The 21,312-nt window shown below is 38.7% G+C and overlaps 1 protein-coding gene and 1 long non-coding RNA gene across 4 annotated transcripts in view; one reads left to right on the top strand and one right to left on the bottom strand.

The window, feature by feature from the left end:
- Window positions 1–5,988, bottom strand: part of FZD6 (frizzled class receptor 6) — a 33,971-nt gene extending 27,983 nt beyond the window's left edge. Inside the window, exons 1-3 of one of the 2 annotated variants that reach the window (XM_058444602.1) lie at window positions 5,873–5,988; window positions 4,782–4,910; window positions 4,582–4,666 (exon numbers count right to left, since the gene is read on the bottom strand). In XM_058444602.1, coding sequence (XP_058300585.1) covers window positions 4,582–4,662 — 81 coding nt within the window. In that variant the 5' untranslated portion in view covers window positions 4,663–4,666; window positions 4,782–4,910; window positions 5,873–5,988. Of the gene's footprint in view, window positions 1–4,581; window positions 4,911–5,872 lie in introns of both variants that reach the window. The other variant, XM_032760229.2, reaches the window with a different exon arrangement.
- A 69-nt stretch (window positions 5,989–6,057) lies between these two features.
- Window positions 6,058–21,312, top strand: part of LOC116813504 (uncharacterized) — an 81,380-nt gene continuing 66,125 nt past the window's right edge. Inside the window, exons 1-2 of one of the 2 annotated variants that reach the window (XR_009215015.1) lie at window positions 6,058–6,502; window positions 17,187–17,246. This is a non-coding gene — a long non-coding RNA (uncharacterized LOC116813504). Of the gene's footprint in view, window positions 6,503–17,181; window positions 17,247–21,312 lie in introns of both variants that reach the window. The other variant, XR_004370984.2, reaches the window with a different exon arrangement.

Below are 21,312 nucleotides of genomic sequence, written 5' to 3'. Positions count from 1 at the left end.
TCCTTTTGCTTTGTGATAAATTTTACTTTAAAAAATTTATGTGGAAAGTAAGTAACATATAACTCAGGTAATGTATTAACATAAGAATGCACAATAATGTCCACTTATTACATTTTATACTATCCTTAAAACATTTTCAAGTACTTAAACCAAGGTTCAGCAAACTGTAGCCCCTGGGCCAAATATAGCCCACCGCCTGTTTTTGTAAATAAAGTTTTATTGAAACACAGCCACACTCATTTGTTGGCATATTGTCTGTGACTGCTTCTGTGCTACAATTTCAAAGTTGAATAGCTGTGATGGAGACTGTATGGTCTGGAAAGTCAAAATAATTTGGTCTTTTACAGTAAAAATTTGCAATCCAAACTTCTAAACCAGTGGGTCTTGAACTTTAACACTCAAAAGAAACACCTGGGCAGCTTGTGAAACCACAGCTGGGCTCCATCTTCAGAGATCATGATTCAGTAAGTTGGGATAGGAGTGTGAACTTGCATTTCCAAAAAGCTCACAAGCTGCTGGTCTATGAACTAAAGTTTAAGAACCATTGCTCTAAACCATCTCATATAATCACAGATTAAAAATGACCATAAATGCTTAAATTCTATAAAACAGGCTAGTTGTTACAAAATGAAAACTAGAAACAAAAAAGGAGATAGATCTTTTGACTTATACGGAATTCTTGGTGGCTAAGAGAGTAGTACAGTTCACTGCCATAGCCATCAGGCAATTCTTCAGCCTCTCATCCTAACACTAATTCACAGTGAATCCTGGAAATTCAATAGGAACCAGCAGAAACTAAAGGTAATTGGGTTGGAGGTGTAAAACCCAATCTGATCTTTAGAGAAGCTATAAAACACATTTTTAGTAAAAGCCAAGTTACAAGCAGCTACAATTTAGTACTCAACTGGAATATACACTTAAGGACTAAAGTACAATGTTTGAAAAAAAAAAACTGACTCATAGAGCTTATAATCCAATGGTCCAATCAAAAGTTGAATTCTTTTACTTCATGTAAATAACTAGAAATGGTTAAAAATCAAATTCTTTAAACAAATTCTAATGAATATGTGTAGAGCTAATGTGGGAAACAAAATAGAGGATGTCAACTGATATATTTCATTAGAGCTAGGCTCAGACAGAATGAAAAAGAATGGTATGTAAACCACCTAAAAATATTAGTATGTCTTTGACTTGGACACTGTAGATGATAGAAGTGGAACGTAAATATTTGGAGGGAAAATTCCCTTTGCTACCTTATTGGGACATAAAATCCTGCCTTTTTCTTTATTTAGCTTTTATGTAGCCTCTACCATGCTCAGAGGCATTGTACTCAGTATTAGGGATACAGATGAAAAAAAAAAACACCATCCCTACCTTCAACAAACTCTCAATCTAGAGACATGTAGATCACTGTAAAATAGCATGATAAGTATAAGAACAACTGTACATTGTAAGTACTGTAAGGGTGTAGAGTGGGCTGATTAAATATGCTCAGGAGAAAGGTGAAAGAAGGGTTCGCTAAAAACAGTTATTGCTTTAACTGAGACCTGAAGGAATTGAGCAGGTGAAGAAAGGTAGGTAGACAGATCGCTCACCAGAGGATAGAGTATGTGTAAAGATACAGAGGTGACGGACAGTAATATGGATTTGAATTCTCCAAATAGGTCAGTTGGCTGAAGCAGAGTGTGCAATGTGGGAAGGTACAAGATGAGAGACTGGACAAGCAGCCAGGGTCCCACATGAAGGGCCTGGGGTGCTCTAGAATCAGGTCTTTATTTCCCCAGCTTTAGGGAAAATGATGAAGGATTTTAACCCTAAAGTGGACTGCACAAATTTGAATTATAATAAAATCATTGTGGCACCACTAGAGAGACTGAAGATTAGGGAGTTAACTTTTGCTTTGTTTTTGTTGTTGTTGTTTTCACTTTGTTTTGTTGAGTCAAGGTCTCACCCTGTTGCCCAGACTGGAGTGCAGTGGAACGATCACAGCTCACTGCAACCTCCAACTCTTGGGCTTAAGTGATCCTCCCACTCAGCCTCCAGAGTAGATGGGACTACAGGTGTGCACCACAGAGATTTTATTTTTGGTCTAACAAGACTTTGTATTCAAGGCACTTGTAAGAAGGAAAAAGAGAGACAGAGCTAAACAGAGGTAAAACAATCACCCATTTAATTTTTATCTAAATGAAGTTTGCAAATAAGTAGCAAAGTCTGAAATTTACACATTGCATTCTAAATCATAAGAAATATTATCTTGTTTATCCAATCAGGACAAGGGCCTAAAAAAACCAGTTAAAGATGACATTATGGTCCATGTAGACAGAGAAGACTATCAGATTGGAGTGCTCAAATTTTCAGTTTCTTCATCTGTATAATGAAGGGTTCAGGGGTTCTTTACCTGAGCTATAAGTATATTTCAATATAATTTGTTTTCTTTGTAATCCTACCCATTTTATTTATTTAAATATTAAAACTTCTCTTATTTTGGAGAAGGGGTTAATGGCACAAAAAAGGTTAAGAAGCTCTGTATGATCTTTAGGGTCACTTACAACTCTCAACTTATAGGACATTCAAATACAGGAACTAAAAGAGAACACTACTGTATAAGGATAAATAGGAATGGGGCAGTAGGAAAAACAACAGTATACACTAAAAAATTACATATAGGGATTAAAAGTCTGACCCAGGTTGACATTATTTTTGCCTTTTCATTTCTCTTTCCTTTCTTCTATAGACTTAGGTTAATGCTGGTATTGTGACTGCTTGATGGCTGTCTTCTTTTGTATCCTTAAACTTACTGAAGTATGATTTATAGCAAAAAAAAAAAAAAACTTCATTAGTAAAGGCTATGAGAAAGGTTAGTTATATGTGGAAAATTATATAATGAAGAGATTGGTAGTGTTAGCAATCATATAAAAGAGGTAAGAACAAAAAGCCTTCTTGATAATATCCAGGCACAAAACTACTTGGGAAAGAAGCTAGGTAAATTAAAAAGTAATTTTTTTTGAAAGTAAAAAACAATTGGTTTTAAAAAGACGTGTAGAACAAAGCTAGTTGCTACCATCTTATAATTACAGGCATTTAACAGCAGGGATGCATCTCTCTTAAGTCTAAGTGGTATGAATTTATAAGGTCACTGTTAGCATTCAAACTTAAAATGGTCAGCTGGGTGCAGTAGCTCACGCCTGTAATCCTAGCACTTTGGGATGCTGAGGCAGGAGTTTGATACTTGAGCCTAGGAGTTTGATACCAGCCTGGGCAACATAGTAAGACCCCATCTCTAAAAGAAAAAACAAAAACCTTAAAATGTATGTAGTTACCACATACAAAGGAAATCAGATTTAAAAAATTTAGGAACACTATTAAAACATGAACACTACAAAGCATATTATCATCAGAGAAAAAGTGAATGAATGATGTAATTATTGCTTCACAGTGTTCTCACTATATACTTCATATTGAATCAGATTGAACCATCAAAATGGTTCTGATTAATGAAAGTCTCAGTGCATCATTTGTTCAGTGTTCAAAAGGACATCTTGCATCGGTTTGAAAAAAACACTGAAAGATAACAATAATATAATCTGTACTATCCTTTTAAATAACATCTACTTAGTATTTATAAGCTTTCCTATTCCAGACATGAGTCCACAATGAGGCAGTCAGACAACTACTCAATTGAACAACAGAAAACTTTCAAAGCTGCAAAATCAAATCTAATCAATTTTAAAAATAGTATATATATTAAATTTGTAGGGATTTCCTCTCTTAGCAACAATCTGAGGAAAAAAAGCCTTTATTATTCTGTTTTTCTGAAGAAAAACTACAAAAACAATGCATGTGTCTAGTTTCCTTCAGGAGACTTAACAACCTAACAAATCTGTATGGGAAAGCAGGTTCCTGTCTGTACAGGTAGCTTTCTTCCCACACTCCCTAGTAATTTGCATATCTCTAAACCAGAGACAGGTAACTAAGGCACCTAAGGCAATCTTTAGTGTCACTGTACTCCTCCCAAGTGGTTTCTTATAACAAGTATCTTATAAAGAACATATAAGTGCTATGCTTAGAAAACAAAATCACTTTTTAGTGACTTTGCGATAGCCTTAAAATAGTCTACAGCAACAAAATATTCGGATAATTTATTTATTTCAGAAAAACTGTACCAAGTGAATATTACAACTACTTATAAAAACATGTAAATTTCTTCACTCTTAGTCCAGGCAATAAATATTACATGTTCAGTGAATTAGAAAAATATTCAGAATTTGCATTTCTAGAGGAACTATCATACTTGATTTAGGAAAACAAAATATTTTCCAGGTACAAGGTATTTAGAAATCATGTGTAACCATACTTCAGTATATAAAATGAACCCTATTTAAACGAATCTACTAAACAGGGCTGCAAAGGTACACAAAACATTAAGTCAGTAGAGGGATTTAATTTTCAAAAGGACTTTTCAAAACACAACGTGTACACAACTTGAAGAAATCGGCTCTGTTTAAAAATAAGTCACATTACTAGTTTATTCTAGAACAGAGCATAAACTACTTTTCAATAAAGGTATGAAGCACTACTCACCTCCATTTCCACCGCGGCAATACTCTGGTCATAATGACCCATCAGATTAGGGAAAAATGTCATGTTGTAGGCCATTTTCATACATCTGGGAACAGTAATTGGTTCACAGGTGAAGAGACTGTGCCCTCTTACCAGGGGTAGAAAAATACACATCAACAAAAATGTAAACATTTCCATTTTCTTCAAATTCCTGATTTTACCACATGGCTTGGATGAATTACTCTTTGCATCCTCAGAAGATCCCCATCCAAAGATAAAATGTTCAAATTCCTCATTTCAGTATTTTACTCATTTTCAGGCTTTCCTGAAAATGAGTCCTGGGTCAATTACTGTAAAAACAAAAGGAGGGTGTATCAGCAACATTTGTCATAAACTCAAATGTGGAGTCAAAGTGCAGAGTTAAGATTTTCATCCCAGGTAACAAACACGAAAAACAACGGAAAATTCTGTCCTAGCGAGATACTCTTCCACCTGCCTTAGCATGGAATATATAATTTGCTAAGGAAGCTGCACCTCTAGGAAACCGATGCTAGGAGGTTGGTGCTGTATGGAATACAGGGTTAAAAAGAGGGAATGGCAAGAGTAAGATGGAGGAAAAAAGGAACGCTGGTGATACGGAGTAAATTATAAAGGATTAATATAAGCATACAATCTAAGGGCCCTTTTGGAAAGCTTATTAAGTACAAGAAAACTAAGGCCCTGGGAAATTCCTTAAGACCCACAGAGTTCTTAAACTTGTAAAAGATTCTAAAGAGTCAGTTTTTGTGGCAGTCTTCTGTGTATGTAAGTTTCTCGCTTTTCATAAGGCCAACAAGAGGGACACTTTTAGGATTCCTCCAGTGGCAGGGCAACATTGCAGTTTTCACTGGCTAGGAAGGTGTGGTGCTGCCGTCGAAAGGAAAGTGCGCAAATCTGTCCTGGGGGATGGGCGAACACAGTCCCCTTGCTGGAGGAAGGCTGTGGGCCCCGGATTACGAATTACCCGCGTCCCAACACACACTGATGCCCAGTCTGCCAGCGCCCCACACCCGGGCACCTGCCCCAGGCCTAGAGCCAGACAGCAGCGTTCCTGGCCTGCGCGGTGCCGCGGGGCCCCGGCATCGCCTTTCAGAGCCGGTTCCCACTTCCGAGGAAACTCAGGTGCAGGCCGTCCCGCCGCCGCCGCCTCCCCAGCACCTGCGGCTCCCGGCGCGCCTCATCCCAGCCGCGGCCCCTCGCGCCCCTCGAGGCCCTCCCCGCTTCCCCCGGCACCCGCCCGGCCCCTGCCCAGTCCCGGCAGTGGGAGCCTCACCTCGGGGGGCGGTCGAAGGCCGCTGTCCCTTCCCGTCCCCGTCTAGCCCACCGTGCCCCCAGCGACCTGAGACGGCTCCAGGGAGCGTCCGGGAGTGGAGCTGCCTCGAGAGCTGCACGGGGAGCGAGAGCTGAGCGATCCCGCGAGACTGCGCCGCCAGGTCGGGCGGGCAGGTCTGGGCTCGCGGCGGCGGCGGCGGTGGGACTGGCCCTGCGCCCGGGCACCGCCTGCGCTGCGCCGCCCGGGCTGACTCCGCGGTCCGCCAGGACCTGGCCCCGGTGAACGGGCTCGAGGTGCCCAGGTCCGGCTGCGGGGCCGGGAAGCCCCCTCCACCTTGCCGTCTGTTACGACCCCCGAGGCACAAGGCTGAGCCTCATCTCACTATCCGGGTCTGGAGTGGTTCACCTTAGAAGGATTTTTTGAAGCTCTTGGTGCTCCCTCTGAAAGAACCCACTTCCTTGCGGATTTCAGGAGCCAAGAATCCTTAAACGGGGCCAATTTGCTTTGTAAAGTCAATTGCCCAAGTGACTTGAGTTCGAAAGGAGATACTTCCTGGACAACTGCTATAAAAACAACAACAACAAATCCTTTTATTAATTCGGGGAGTCTGGTCACCAACCGGATGCTCAGGTAGCAGTGGGATTCCAGCCCTGGCGGGTCCTACAGTTTTATTGATACAAACCCTAATAGGAAGTTGAAGTGCTGTAGAAATCAACCTAGTTTGGGGTACCAACTCTGTCATAGATATTAGATAAATTACCCTAATCTTTCAGGGGCATAGTTTCCTCACAGTATAGGAATGACAATAGTTGTAATGATGGTTAACGTTAATTGAGCACTGGCTGTAAGTCAAATAGTGCCAAGTTCGTTACAAATGTTTACACCTAACTTGTAAGACCCTCCTATGAAACAGACAGAATTGTATGAGAAACAAATGAACTTGTAGAAGTACTTTGAAAAATGCAAAGTAACTTGTAAATGGGAGGCTATTCTTGTCAGATAAATCATCCTGTTGCAGAAAAGGAATGTCATATTTCCATACCTAGAAGGACAACCCTGAGCAACCGGAGTAAGAGTTTTGAAATCTGTAGGGGAAAGACTTGAATTTGGAGTGGGGAATTCCTCCCCAGTTTTATCAAAAGCTTAGGACTGATGTTGGGAGACAGGTAGTGATAAAGAAATATTAACATCATTAAGAGCTGGATAGTTGATGTATTGCAGAATAAATTTCTATGTAGGAAGAATATTTTCCCCTAAATTTCTAATTTTCTACATCGAAAGACTATTTCTCCCCAGTTTCTACGAACTTAATGATCTTTTTGTGATCAGGCTCTAGTGACTACCAGGCAGTGAAGTATCACTGAAAGTATCATTTGAAAACGATACTTTTTAAAGTATCATTTGAAAACGATACTTTTTAAAGTATCGTTTGAAAGCGATACTTTTAAAGTATCATTTGAAAATGATAGTTTTGAAATTCAAGTGAATACTTGTTCCATGATTTGGAAGGAAAAATTGTAGTAAGTTGATTTATACAGAAGTAAAGCCTGTTTTATTTTTCATTGTATTTAATTACATAGTGAGCAGTGATGAACTAGAATGATTTTTTTGTGTGTCAGGATGGATTTGGAATACTTATTAGGCAATCATCTATATTATGGCTTGTCTTTCACTGTACAAATTTCATCCCAATGTACGAGATTAAGAACACAAACTTTGGAGTTCAAAATGCCTGGGTTCAAAACCTAGCTCCAGCACTTACTTGCTGTGTGAACTTGAGCAAATTATTCAGATCCTCTTTAATTTCTTCATCTGTGGATATGGAACTATCTGACAGTTTTCCTCATTTTCCTTCTCTTTCTCTTTGCATTGTTCCTCTGGGCTGGTGCTAGGGGACAGCGGTGATCAAAAGTAGAAGAAACAGACTTTTAGTTTTGAAGGCTAATTTTGCAAGGTACAGAATTATAGGTTGGTAGTTTTTTTCTCTCAACACTTTTACTCCATCTCTATTCTTGTCTACATGGTTTCTGAGAAGTTGGAAGTCATTATTTATTTTTGTTCCTCTGTAGGTAAGTTCCTCATCATTAAGTACGTTGTTACCTTAGGGTTTTTGTAGATGTTCTTTAGCAAGTGAGAAAGTTACCCCTCTGTCCCTGGTTTGCTGAAAGTTTTTATGATGAAAATGTGTTGGATTTTGTCAAATGCTTTTTCTGCATCTATTGATGTGATCATGTGATTTTTCTTCTTTAGGCTATTGTTATGGTAGATTACATGAATGAATTTTTCAAATATTGGACCAGCCTTGCATACCTGGGATAAATCTTGGTTATGCTGTACAGTTCTTTTTATGCATTGCTGGATTCTACTAGCTAATATTTTGTTGAGGATTTTTACATCTTTGTTCAAGAGATATATTGGTTTATAGTTTTCTTTGCTAGTAATGTTTTTGTCTGGTTTTGGTATTAGGGCAATGCTGCTAGGAAGTATTCCCTCTGCTTCTATCTTCTGGAAGAGATTTTAGAGAGTTGATCTAACATTGTTGGTGACTGACATTAATTTGGGGAAATTTTCAGTCACTATTGCTTCAAATATTTCTTCTGTTCCTTTCTCTATTTCTTCTCCTGGCATTCCTGTTACACATATGTTATACTTTTGTAGTTATTTCACAGTTCTTGGATATTGTTTCTTTTTTTTAAGTCCTTTTTCTCTTTATTTTTCAATTTTGGAAGTTTCCATTGACATATCCTCAAACTCAGAGATTCTTTTCTCAAGCATGTCCAATCTATTAATGAATCCATCAAAGGCATTCTTCATTTCTGTTATAGAATTTTATATCACTAGCAATTCTTATTCTTCCTTAAAATTTTCATTTCTGCTTACATTAACCACCTGTTCTTTCAAGTTGTTTACGTTTACCTTTACAGCCCTTAGTATATTAATCACAGTTATTTGAAGTTCCTGGTCTGATAATTCCAACATCTCTGCCATATGAGTCTAGTTCTGATGATTGCTTTGTCTCTTCAAACTATGTTTTTTGCTGTATAGTGTGCCTTGTAATTTTTAGTTGAAAGCTGGACATGATGTACTGGGTGAAAGGCACTGGAGTAAATGGGCTTTAGTGATGTAGTGGTAAGATGTGGGAGGAGGGGAAGCATTCTATAGACCTATGATTAGATTTCACTCTTAGTGAGCTTGTGTCCCTAGGCTGGGAACTTCACAAGTGCTTCTTAGTTTTTATCCCCCTTGTTAGGTGGGACAGGATGTCTAGAGGGGGCTGGGGTTGGATATTTCCCATCTACCAGCTTGGTTAGGCTCTGCTAAAACTGTAATAGGTTAGGCTCTGGTAAAGTAGTTTCTGTTGAGGGCAGGCCTTGTTAAAAAGAACAGAATATTTTGACATATTTCAAAATGGTTACTTTTCACCTCTCCCTGTTGGATGTAGGAGGTGATTTTTCTTTGATTTTCACTGAGAGAACCTGGAAGAACTCCTGGAGGTAAAACTTATAGAAGTGTGAGTGTGCCCTCCAAAGACTAGGCTCCTCCCCTTTGTGTGTGTGTGTGTGTGTGTGTGTCTCGCTCTGTTGCCAAGCTGGTGTGCAGTGGCGCGATCTTGGCTCACTGCAACCTCTGCCTCCCGGCTTCAAATGATTCTCCCACCTCAACCTCCCGAGTAGCTGGGATTATAGGTGCACACCACCATGCCCAGCTAATTTTTGTATTTTTAGTAGAGATGGGGTTTCGCCATATTGGCCAGGATGGTCTCTGTCTCCTGACCTCGTGATCTGCCTGCCTAGGCCTCCCAAAGTGCTGGGATTACAGGTGTGAGCCACAGTGCTCAGCTGACCCCCTGGAGTTTTAAACACTTAGTCTTGACCACACTGAGCCTCTAGCAATTCATCAGTTACAGTTCTGGTCTTCCTACCCTGTACTCGTGCCCCTGGAGGTTTCTGCTGGTGGGTTTCTGCTCTAGTAAATTGTGATTCTGTGTATCTGCCTGTTTGTCTCTCCAACTTTGGGGGCAGTGGCTTGCTCTGTGTCCCCGCTTCTCTGCTAGATCTGGGAAGAGTTGTTGATTTTCAGTTTGTGCAACTTTCTACTTTTTGTCAGGACAGAGTAACAGCTAAGCTCCTTACATGCCACACTACAAACCTTAATTTCTCATTTTTAAAAATAAGTATGACTTTAAGAATTTTGTTGATAATTCCAGTTGCTACTGCCTTAGCAAAGCAAAGTTTCTCCAAGTTAAAATCAAGTTGAAAAACCCCAAGAGCTGCAATAATTCAGAAAAGTTATGTAATTTGGCATTAGTGTTCATAGAACACTGACTATATGAAAATTTTGATTATGACAATATAATTAAAGGATTTTGCTAAAATGAAGGGAAGAAAGTAAATTTCACAGGGGTAAATATGTAATTTGTAAACTGTGTAAGTTTTTGTTTAATTACTTACCTGAACATCTCCAGCCTATCACCAGACTGTGCAAACACGTGCCATAATAATTGAATTTATCTACTTTTGATATTTTGCCTATTCATTAAAACATAGTATTACACATTAAAAACATTTCTGTCTTTATAAAAGTACATTTTTTCAAGGTAGAAGGATAGAACATATTTCAAGTAGCAGTTTGTTAGTTTGATATATGAATTTTAGCTATGTGGACATATAGCATGGTGTCCTCCTTTGTACTCCTGCCTGAGCCCTATACACATACTGGGGGATAGGCCTGCTTGTGGCCACTGACCTGATGCTGAGACATTAGCAGTTTGAGGAACAAACAGCAGTAGAGGGACCCCAGCTGGAGGAGGCTGGGCTGAGCAGAGGCATAGAAGAGTACAGAAGCAAAGAGGAACTTGGGAGGAAGCAGTTAGAACTTCCAGTGGTATGAACCCCTTCCCTCATGAAGTTCTCTCCCAAATACTTCTTTCCCTAACCCTTGAAAGCTCTACCATGGCTTCACTCCCTCCATGTAACATTGTGAATTTGATCATGCACTGACTTAATTTAGGGAAGTTTATGCACATGACGTAGAGGATAGTTTCTATTTAAAAACTAACTTTCACTTGAAATACATTCCCTGTCACTCCCTACTCTGAAAGCTAATTGCTGCAGTGTTTGTAGCACAGCAATTAACCTTTGGGTTGTGTCCATTATGGTTGTATCCATTATGGTTGGCCAGAAATAATAGACCTTCTAATTACTACCTCTGGTATTACTGGAAAAATAAAATTTTCAGTGCAGTAGTAACATGATACTGCAGGAAAGAGCCACATATTTTAATGACAGTTTGATGTATATGACTGCCTCTTTGGAGCTCTGGTATAGTCATTACAAATAAAGCGATTCATAATGCTAAAGAAAAACAGCCTCAGCTCTACTAATGCTTTGAGTTATATTTTGTGCCTGTGAGTTTGCCCTGCTGGGTTTGTTTTTAGTGGATTAAAACCTACCATCTGGTCATTTTAAATATTTAATATGTTATCCTTTTTTTAACCAAAGCAGCCATGTTAAGTCGAATATTAGAAATAGTATTTTCCCTTTATAAAGCTTGTAGCATCTAGAAAAGGGCTTCCTGCCCCAAATTAGTAATTTAGACAATAGCTAAATTAATTTTCTTTGATGTACAGAACCAACTTTATACCAATTGTGGTTCATGGGCTGCTAATAACTCTGATTTTTAAAATTACATTAAAAACAAATGGATTAGAATAATTTATATTGTTAAAATGTCCATAGTACTCAAAGCAATCTATAGATTTGATGCAATTTATATCAAAATTTCAGTGGCATTTTTCACAGAAATAGAAAAAATAATCCTAGAAGTCATATGGAACCACAAAAGACCCTGGCTAGCCAAAGCAATCTTGAGAAAGAGGAACAAAACTAGAGGCATCACACTGTCTGATTTCAAACTGTATTACAAAGCTACATTAATCAAACCAGTATGATGCTGGTATAAAAACAGATGAATGGAACAGTAGAGAGAGCTCAGAAATAAGCCTATATATATATTATATATATATTTTTTGTGTATATATATATTATATATATATTTTGTGTATATATAATATATAACTATATATATATACACACAATCAGCTAATCTTTGACAAGGGCACCAAGAATGTACAATAGGGAAACGATAGTTTCTTCAATAAATGATGTTGAAAAAACTAGACATCCACATGCCAAAAAATGAAATTGGGCCCTTTTCTTATACAATGTGAAAAAATTAACTTGAAATGGATTAAAGACTTAAATATAAGAGCCAACACGTAAAACTCCTAGAAGAAAATATAAGGGAAAAGCTCCTTGACATTGGTCTTGGCAATAAATTTTTTCGATACGACATCAAAAGCACAGACAACAAAAGCAAAATTACATAAGTAGAACTACATCAAACTAAAAAGCTTCTGCACAGCAAAGGAAACAATCAACAGAATGGAAAGGCAATCCTATGGACTGGGAGAAAGTATTTGCAAATTACATATCCGATAAGAAGTTAATATCTAAAATATATAGGGAACCCATACAACTTAATAGCAAAAAAATACAAAACAAAACAAAACCAACCAAAGAACAAATAACTAAAAAATAGGCAAAGGACCTGAATAGATGTTTTACCAAATAAAACATTCCAATAGCTAATAAGTATACGAGAAGGTGCTCGACATCACTAATCATCAGGGAAATGCAAATCAAAACCACAATGAGATACATCTTATACCTCTTAGGGTGGCTATTATCAACATGATGAGATAAATACTGGCAAGATATGGACAAGAGGGAAACTTGTCACACTACTGGTGGGAATGTAAATTAGTGGAGGAACACCTCATTTCATTGCATTTTGCTTTATTGTGCTTCATAGATACTGTGCTTTTTACAAATGGAAGATTTCTGGAAACCCTGCATGGAGCAAGTCATTGCTGCCATTTTCCCAGTGATCTGTGCTCACTTCATGTCTCTATGTCAGATTTTTTAATTCTTACAATATTTCAAACTTTTTTATTTTTATTATGTCTTTTATGGTGATCTGTGACCAGTGATCTTTGATGTTACTATTTAATTATTTGGGAGCACTGCAAACCATGCCCATAGAAGATGGCGAACTTACCAGAAAAATGTTAAGTATGTTCTGACTGCTCCACTGACTGTTTTCCCCATCTCTCTTCCTCTCCTTGGGCCTCCCTGCTCCCAGAGATACAACAATATTGAAATTAGGCCAATTAATAATCCTACAGTGGCCTCTAAATGTTCAGGTGACAGGAAGAGTCACATATCTCTCACTTTGAGTCAAAAGCTGGAAATAATTAAGCTTAGTGAAGAAGGCACGTTGAAAGCTGAGACAGGCGGAGAGGTAGGTCTCTTGTGCCAAAGAGTTAGCAAAGTTGTGATGCAAAGGAAAAGTTCTTGAAGGAAATTAAAAGTGCTACTCTTAAGTGAACACAAAAATGATAAGAAAGCGAAACAGCCCTATTGCTGATATGGACAAAGTTTGAATGGTCTGGATAGAAGATCAAACCAGCCATAACATTCCCTTAAGCAAAAGCCTAATCCAGAACAAGGTTCTAACTCACTTCAATTCTATGAAGGCTGAGAGAGGTGAGGAAGCTGCAGAGCTAGCAGAGGTTGGTTCATGAGGTTTAAGGAAAGAAGCCGTCTCCATAATATAAAAGTGGAAGGTGAAGCAGCAAGTTCTAATGGAGAAACTGCAGTAAATTATCCAGAATATCTAAGATCATTGATGAAGGTGGCTACATTAAATAACAGATTTTCAATGGAGACTAAACAGCCTTATGTTGGAAGAAGATGCCGTCTAAGACTTTGGTAGCTAGAGAGAAGATGTCAATACCTGCTTCAAAGCTTTTAAGGATAGAATGACTCTCATTAAAGGCTAATGCAGCTGGTGACTTTAAGTTGAAGGCAATTCTTATTTACCATTCCAAAAACTCCAAGGCCCTTAAGAATTATGCTATATCCACTCTGCCTGTGCTCAATAAATGGAACAATGAGGTCTGGATGACAGCACATCTGTTTACAGCATGGCTTACTGAATATTTTAAGCCCACTCTTGAGACGTATTGCTCAGAAAAAAGATTTATTTCAAAATATTACTGCTCATTGAGAATATATCTGGTCACCCAAGATCTCTGATGCAAATATACAAGGAGATTAATGTTTTCATGCCTGCTAGCACAACATCTATTCTGCAGCCCATGGATCAAGGAGTAATTCTGACTTTCAAGTCTTATTATTTAAGAAACAAATTTCATAAGGCTATAGCTGCCAGAGAGGGTGATTCATCTGATAGATCTAGGCAAAGTAAATTGAAACCTTCTGGAAGGGATTCACCATTCTAGATGCTATGAAGAACATTCATAATTCATGGGAGGTCAAAATATCAACATAGAGGCTGGGTGCAGTGGCTCATGCCTGTAATCCCGCACTTTGGGAGGCTGAGGTGGTCAGATTGCTTGAGCCCAGGAATTCAAGACCAGCCTGGGCAACATGGCAAAACCCCATCTCTACTAAAAGTACAAAAAATTAGCCAAGCATGGTGGTGCGTGCTTGTAGTCCCAGCGAATTGGGTGGCTGAGGCAGGAGGATGGCTTGGGCCTGGGAAGTTGAGGCTGCAGTGAGCCAAGATTGTGCCACTGCACTCCAGCCTGGGCAACAGAGCAAAACCCTGTCTCAAAAAACAAAAACAAAAAACAAAAAAACGAAAAACAAAAAACACCATAAGTGAGAATTTGGAAAAAGTTGATTGCAACCCTCATGGATGACCTTTAAGGTGTTCAAGATTGAAGTGGAAGAAGGAACTGCAGATGTGGTAGAAATTGCAAGAGAACTAGAATTAGAAGTGGAGCCTGAAGACGTGACTGAATTGCTGCCATCTCATGATCAAACTTTAATGGATAAAGAGTTGCTTTTTATAGATGAGCAAAGAAAGTGGTTTCTTGAGGTGGAATCTACTCCTGGTGAAAGTATGAATATTGTTGAAATGATAGCAAAGGATTTAGAATATTATGTAACTTAGTTAATAAAGCAGTAACACAGCTGAAGAGGATTGACTCCAATTTTAAAGGAAGTTCTGTGGGTAAAATGGCATCAAACAGCATCATATGCTTCAGAGAAATCTTTTGTGCAAGGAAGAGTCAATCAATAAGGTACAGTTCATTGTTGTCTTATTTTAAGAAATTGCTACAGCTACTGCAGCCTTCACCAACTATCACCCTGATCGGTCAGCAGCCATCAACATCAAGGCAAGACCCTCCACCAGCAAAAAGATTATGGCTCATTAAAGGCTCAGATGATTGTTAGCATTTTTTTAGCAATAAGGTATTTTACATTGTTTTTTAGACATAATGCTATCACACACTTGATTAGGCTACAGTATATTGTGAACAAAAGTTTTATGTGCACTGGGAAACCAAATAATTATGTGACTTGCTTTGTTGCAAAATTTACTTTATTGTGGTGGTCTGGAACCAAACCTGAAATATCTCCTAAGTTTGCCTGTATGCCATATGGAAAACAGTATGGAGGTTCCTCAAAAAATTAAAAATGGAACTACCATATAATCCAGCAATCATGCTTATGGTTGTATATCCAAAAGAACTGAAGTCAGTATGTTGAAAAGGTATATGCACGTCCATGTTCATTGTAGCATTATTCACAATAGCCAAGATATAGAAACTACTTAAGCATTTGTTGGTAGATGAATGGTTAAAGAAAACATGATGTAAGTATACAATGAAATATAATTCAGCCATAAAAGAAGGAAATCCTGCCATTTGCAGCAACACAGATAAACCTGGAGGATGTAATACCGAGTGAAATAAGCCAGACACAGAAAGACAAATACTGTAAGATCTCACTTATATGTGGAATCTAAAAGAGTCAAAATCACAGAAGCAGCAAATAGAAAGGTGGTCGCTAGGGGGATGGGGGATGGGGGAAATGGGAAGATGTTGGTCAAAGGAGAAAAAATTTCAGTTATAAGATGAATAAGTTCTGGGTTGGGCAGGGTGGCTCACACCTGTAATCCCAGCACTTTGGCAGGCCAAGGTAGATGGATCACGAGGTCAGGAGATCGAGGCCATCCTGGCTAACACAGTGAAACTGTGTCTCTACTAAAAATACAAACAATTAGCTGGGCGTGGTGGCAGGCACCTGTAGTCCCAGCTACTCGGGAGGCTGAGACAGGAGAATCACTTGAACCTGGGAGGCAGAGGTTGCAGTGAACCGAGATCGCACCACTGCACTCCAGCCTGGGTGACAGAACGAGACTCCGTCTCAATAAAATAAATAAAAATAAGATGAATAAGTTCTGGGGATCTAATGTACAACATGGTGACTATAGTTGTATACTGTATTATATACTTGAAATTTGCTAAGAAAGTATATCTTAAGTGTCTCACCGCACACACACATACACACACACACACACATACACATACCACAAAATGGTAACTATGTAAGGTGATGAATGTGTTAATTAACTTGATTGTAGTAATCATTTCACAATGTTTATGTATATCAAATTATCACATTGTATGTCTTGAATATACACAATTTTTATTTGCCAATTCTACCTTAATAAAGCTAGGGGAAAAGAAATATAAAAAATAAGCACAATGGGATAAATATGTATCATAGGTTGAGAAGTGAAGGAAAACATGGAGTTAAATTTTTAGAGAAAGTGGAATTAAAGAAATATGACTATATTTCAGTTCAATAGAACAGGTTTTATAGAGGAGGTGGGTTTTGGGGAGATACTTGAATGTAAAATTATTGAGAGATTTGGTGATCTCGACATGGTATGTGGATGGGGAGATGGTTTAGAGGCAGCAATGGGATAATTTAATACAAAGGATCTTGTATGTTCTCACTTGAAGGCAGAAGCAGATGTACTATGAATAATGAAGCTTAAGCATCAGGGACCTTTCCAAGGCTCTATCTAATTTGATATTTTGGAATCTTACATTCTTTTTCTTTAAAAAGGTCTCAAAATTGTATAAGCTTTAAGAACCTCACAATCAAAATTCGCTCTTCTTGAATGGAGGAAAATAATATAGTGGAGACCAGGGAAGTTGGGTAATTCAGATGGGTTTTGAGGCAGTTAATAACATCTAGAAGAGTTTAATTGATTTCTCCTTTGAAAGGGAGAATGGTGGAAGAGGAGGTTGCTGACATATATTTTTTTGAATAATAAACCTTGTATTACTAGTTAACTTTTGTATGCATAAATTTGACAAAACTTAAAACTATGTATTTATGTATTCATTTATTTGTTTATTTGAGGGGAGATGGAGCCCTGAGCAGCCCATATACATGGAAGATCTTTATTGCAGAGATCTTCAAACCAGGTAAGCCCTGCCAGCTTTTGTCCATCCACTCCTTCCTCCAATCCAGAGATTCTTGCTGCCAAAGGAAGAATTTGTGGGAAGAGGAAACTCCTCTCTCATTGCTCGGCCTGGCCCTCCACCTTCTCCATTAATGATGAAGAATTTATTTTCATCAAACGGTCCTCTTCATTATCCTCTTGCCCTGGGTTGGATTTTTCCCCACACTGCCATGTCTGAAAGTAGAATTGAGTTATCCTCAATGTGGATTCAGCCTCCAAGTAACTCCACTAATGAACAGCTTAATTCACAATAAAAACATGGGTCAGTCTTGACTCTTTTTAAATGTAATTTTAGATGATCATTTTTATTTTTAATTTTAAAACATGGCCCTAACTAAAATGATTATACTTTTGCTCAAATTGAATGGATTATAATCTTAAAGATAATATTCAAGAGAGAGAGATGATTTAAACAAGAATCTTATTTATAAAATATTTCTATCTTAGTAAGAACTCCGGATAGAATAAATGCAAATTCATTGTAACATAAATGACAATAAGAGAATTATATGGGTCGTTTAACAACTAGAGACATCTGAGATTGTAAATGCCATTCTATGGTCTTACTATAGTTACAAGACAAACTGAAAATTACAGTATGTCTTCCTACATAAAATTTTCTTTAGTTAAAAAAAACACACAATTGGCAGGTCTAGGCTTGAGTTGGGTGAGACTGGAATATAATGGGAGGGACAGACATAGAGAGGGGAGATAAAATATATATTTCCAAGCAAGTATAAGAAATTATCAACTTTGGGTCCCTTATGCCTGCATGGAATAAGTGGGAGTCTCATGTGGAAAGGAGACTGTTGCCTGCCTTTCACATCAATCATGCATGACTTTTATGAAAACATGTTGGAGGAAAATAGGAAAATTTCACAGTATAGTATAGACACAAAAGCAAAAGGCAAAAATGAAATAAATACACAAAGGTAAAAACAACAATGATATACCATACACAGCTATTAAAATGGTCAAAATCCAAAGCAGTGACAACACTAAATGCTGGCAAGAAAGTACAGCAACATGAACTCTCAATCTTTCCTGGTGGGGATGCAAAATCGTATAGTCACTTTGGAAGACCGTTTGGTTGTTTCATGTTAAACTAGACATACTCTCTCCATATGATCCAACAATTACACTCCTTGGTATTTACCCAAAGGTATAGAAAATTTATGTTGACACTAAAACCTGTACATGGATGTTTGTAGCAGCTATGTTTATAATTGTCAAAATTTGGAGGTAACCAAGATGTCCATCGGTAAGTGAATGGATAAACTGTGGTATATCCAGAAAATGGAATCCTATTCAGCACTAGGAAGATGGGCTATCAAGCCATGAAAAGACATGAAGAAAACTTAAATGCATATTACTAAGTGAAATAAGCTAATCTGAAAAGTCAAAATACCACAGTATGATTGCAACTATGTGACATTTTGAAAATATAGAAAACTATGCATAGGCAAAACTATGTAGACAGTAAAAAGATTGGGCCAGGTGTGGTGGCTCACACCTGTAATCCCAGCACTTTGGGAGGCCAAGGCAGGTGGATCACCTGAGGCTGAGGTCGGGAGTTCGAGACCAGCCTGACAAAAATGGGGAAACCCCATCTTTACTAAAAATACAAAATTAGCCGGCCGTGGTGGCACATGCCTGTGATCCCAGCTACTCAGGAGGCTGAGGCAGGAGAGTTGCTTGAACCCGGGAGGCAGAGGTTGCAGCGAGCTGAGATTGCGCCATTGCACTCCAGCCTGGACAACAAGAGCAAAACTCTGTCTCAAAAAAAAAAAAAAAAGATTGGTTGTTGCCAGGGGTTAGGAGGGAGAGAAGAATAAATAAGCAGAGCATAAAGGATTTGGGGTTTGGGGGCAGTGAAACTACTCTGTATGATACTATCATGGCAGATGCATGTCATTGTGCATGTGTCAAAACCCACAGAATATAAAACGTCAAGAGTGAACTCTAACACAAACTACAGACTTTGGGTGATAATGATGTGTCAATGTAGGTGCATGGATCATAACAAATATACCATCTGGTGGGGGATGTTCATTGTCAGGGAGGCTGTGCATGTGTGAGGGCAGGGGGCGATATGGGAAATCTCTGTATTTTCTGCTCAGTTTTGCTGTGAACCTAAAGCTTCTCAAAAAAATACAGTTGAAAAGGAGAGGAGAGGAGAGAGGAGGAGAGGGGAGGGGAGGGGAGGGGATGGGGGAGGGGAGGGGAGGTGGGGGAGGGGAGGGGAGGAGGGGGCAGGAAGGATTCCATGAAAACTTCCCAGAACACGACTGACATCTTGCTTTCGAGAGTCTGGTGGTTAATTTAAAGGGTGGAAGGGGTTGGAGGCTTCTATCTGGGCCTTAAAAAGCCATGGGCAAGAGGGAGTTGAAATTACCAGAGTTTCCTAAAACATTAGTTACACAGTGGGTGAAATAAAAGCAAGGTCTGTGCAGACACACAGGCATTGACAGTACTCTGCCTAGAGGCAGTGGTCAAATCCCTAGCAGTGGGCGGGGGATGGGGATGGGGGTCCTAGGGGATTCCCACTGCCCCACATTAATTAAGTCAACAATTACTAAGTTGTACTCTGTGTGTGTGCGTTAGGGGTGGGGAGAACTGCACCAGGGCCCCAAGAGGTATCTGGGAAAAAACCCACAATGGCAGGGAAATAAGTGATATTGCCTCCTCTAATGGGGAAATTAGATAAGGCAGAAGAAATTTCTAGAAAAGTATGTATATGTTGGTCATGTTTCATCCAGTTTTGTAAATGGAATTTCCATTTAAGGTATCTCAAAACAGCTATATACTACCAGACTTTGCAGAAAATGTTGGAATAGACACATTCCTTGGCTTTTTTCCTGTTGGGCTGGTTTAACTGTAGTTGAAATGTTGGCAGTCCATTGTATTCAATAAGAAAAACAGGGATTTAAGACATTTTGTAATTATCTTGAGCTTCAGAGAAACTATATCTAGGAGAAAAAAAAACTGACCCATCTTGGATGTCAGGCATGATTATTAAACCTGCTTTTAACATTTTATTTAGCATTTGATTCCCTACTTAAGGCCTTTGCATAAGCCCATCTCTTATGTTTCTTAAACCTGATTTACACGCATTTCCAATTGTGAATCGAATGGAAACTCTCATACTGGAGAACTAATTCTGTTTTGGAAAATCAGTGTTTCTTCCACTTGCTCCCATGTTTTTGGTAATGAGTCTTTTAAAACATTTCTCCTGATCATAGATTCTAGGTTTCAAGCTTAATAGTGAGATTACTCAGAAACAGGCAGTAAGAAAATGACTTTCAGGTGGGAGAAGCGTGGAAAATGAACAAGGTATTTGGTGACATCCCAGACTCTGCAAAGAAAGCCTGGTGAAAATAATCAGGAAATACAACTACTAGCTTTTGTGAGTGCAAGTATAGTCCCTGCACACAACCTTCCCCTTAGGACGACTAGCAGGAGGCAATGTGGTGTGGCTAATAGCAAGAACTGTGGCTTTAGACTTTCTGGGTTCCAATACTGGGCTGGGCATTTACTAACTCTGTACCTTAGGTAAGTTCCTTAAGTTCTCTGCCATGGTTTCTATATCTGTGAAATCAGTTTCATAACAATAATCAATTTTTCGCTGCTTGTTGTGAGGCTTAAGAATTAATTTATGCAAAACACTAAGACTATTGCCTGGCAAGTAGTAAGATGCCCAATTAGTGTTGGATGTTACTATGTCCATTGAGGAAAGCTCCTGGAGGCCTTCTGACATACAGGCAGATGATAGTGGCATGAACTATTCTGACAGGGACATCAGGCATTTCTTTTATCTTCCCTTCATATCAGGAGGTGCTTATGAGAATCATGCAGCAACCATTTCTTATTGCCCTTGAGTTTATGGGTCAACTAGTTGGTTCTTCTGGTCTCCACTGAGCTTGCCCATGAATATGTGGTGAGCTACAAGGCAGCTAGGTGGTTCTGCTTCTAGAGGTTGGCTAACTGTTCACTGGGACATTTCTATTCTCTTCCATGTAGCCTCTAAT

This window comes from Hylobates moloch, unplaced genomic scaffold, assembly GCF_009828535.3.
Source record: "Hylobates moloch isolate HMO894 unplaced genomic scaffold, HMol_V3 SCAFFOLD_9, whole genome shotgun sequence".
Taxonomy (NCBI): Eukaryota; Metazoa; Chordata; class Mammalia; order Primates; family Hylobatidae; genus Hylobates; species Hylobates moloch.
The sequence above is the reverse complement of the archived record's forward strand: the minus strand, read 5'-3'. Positions and strand labels throughout refer to the sequence as shown.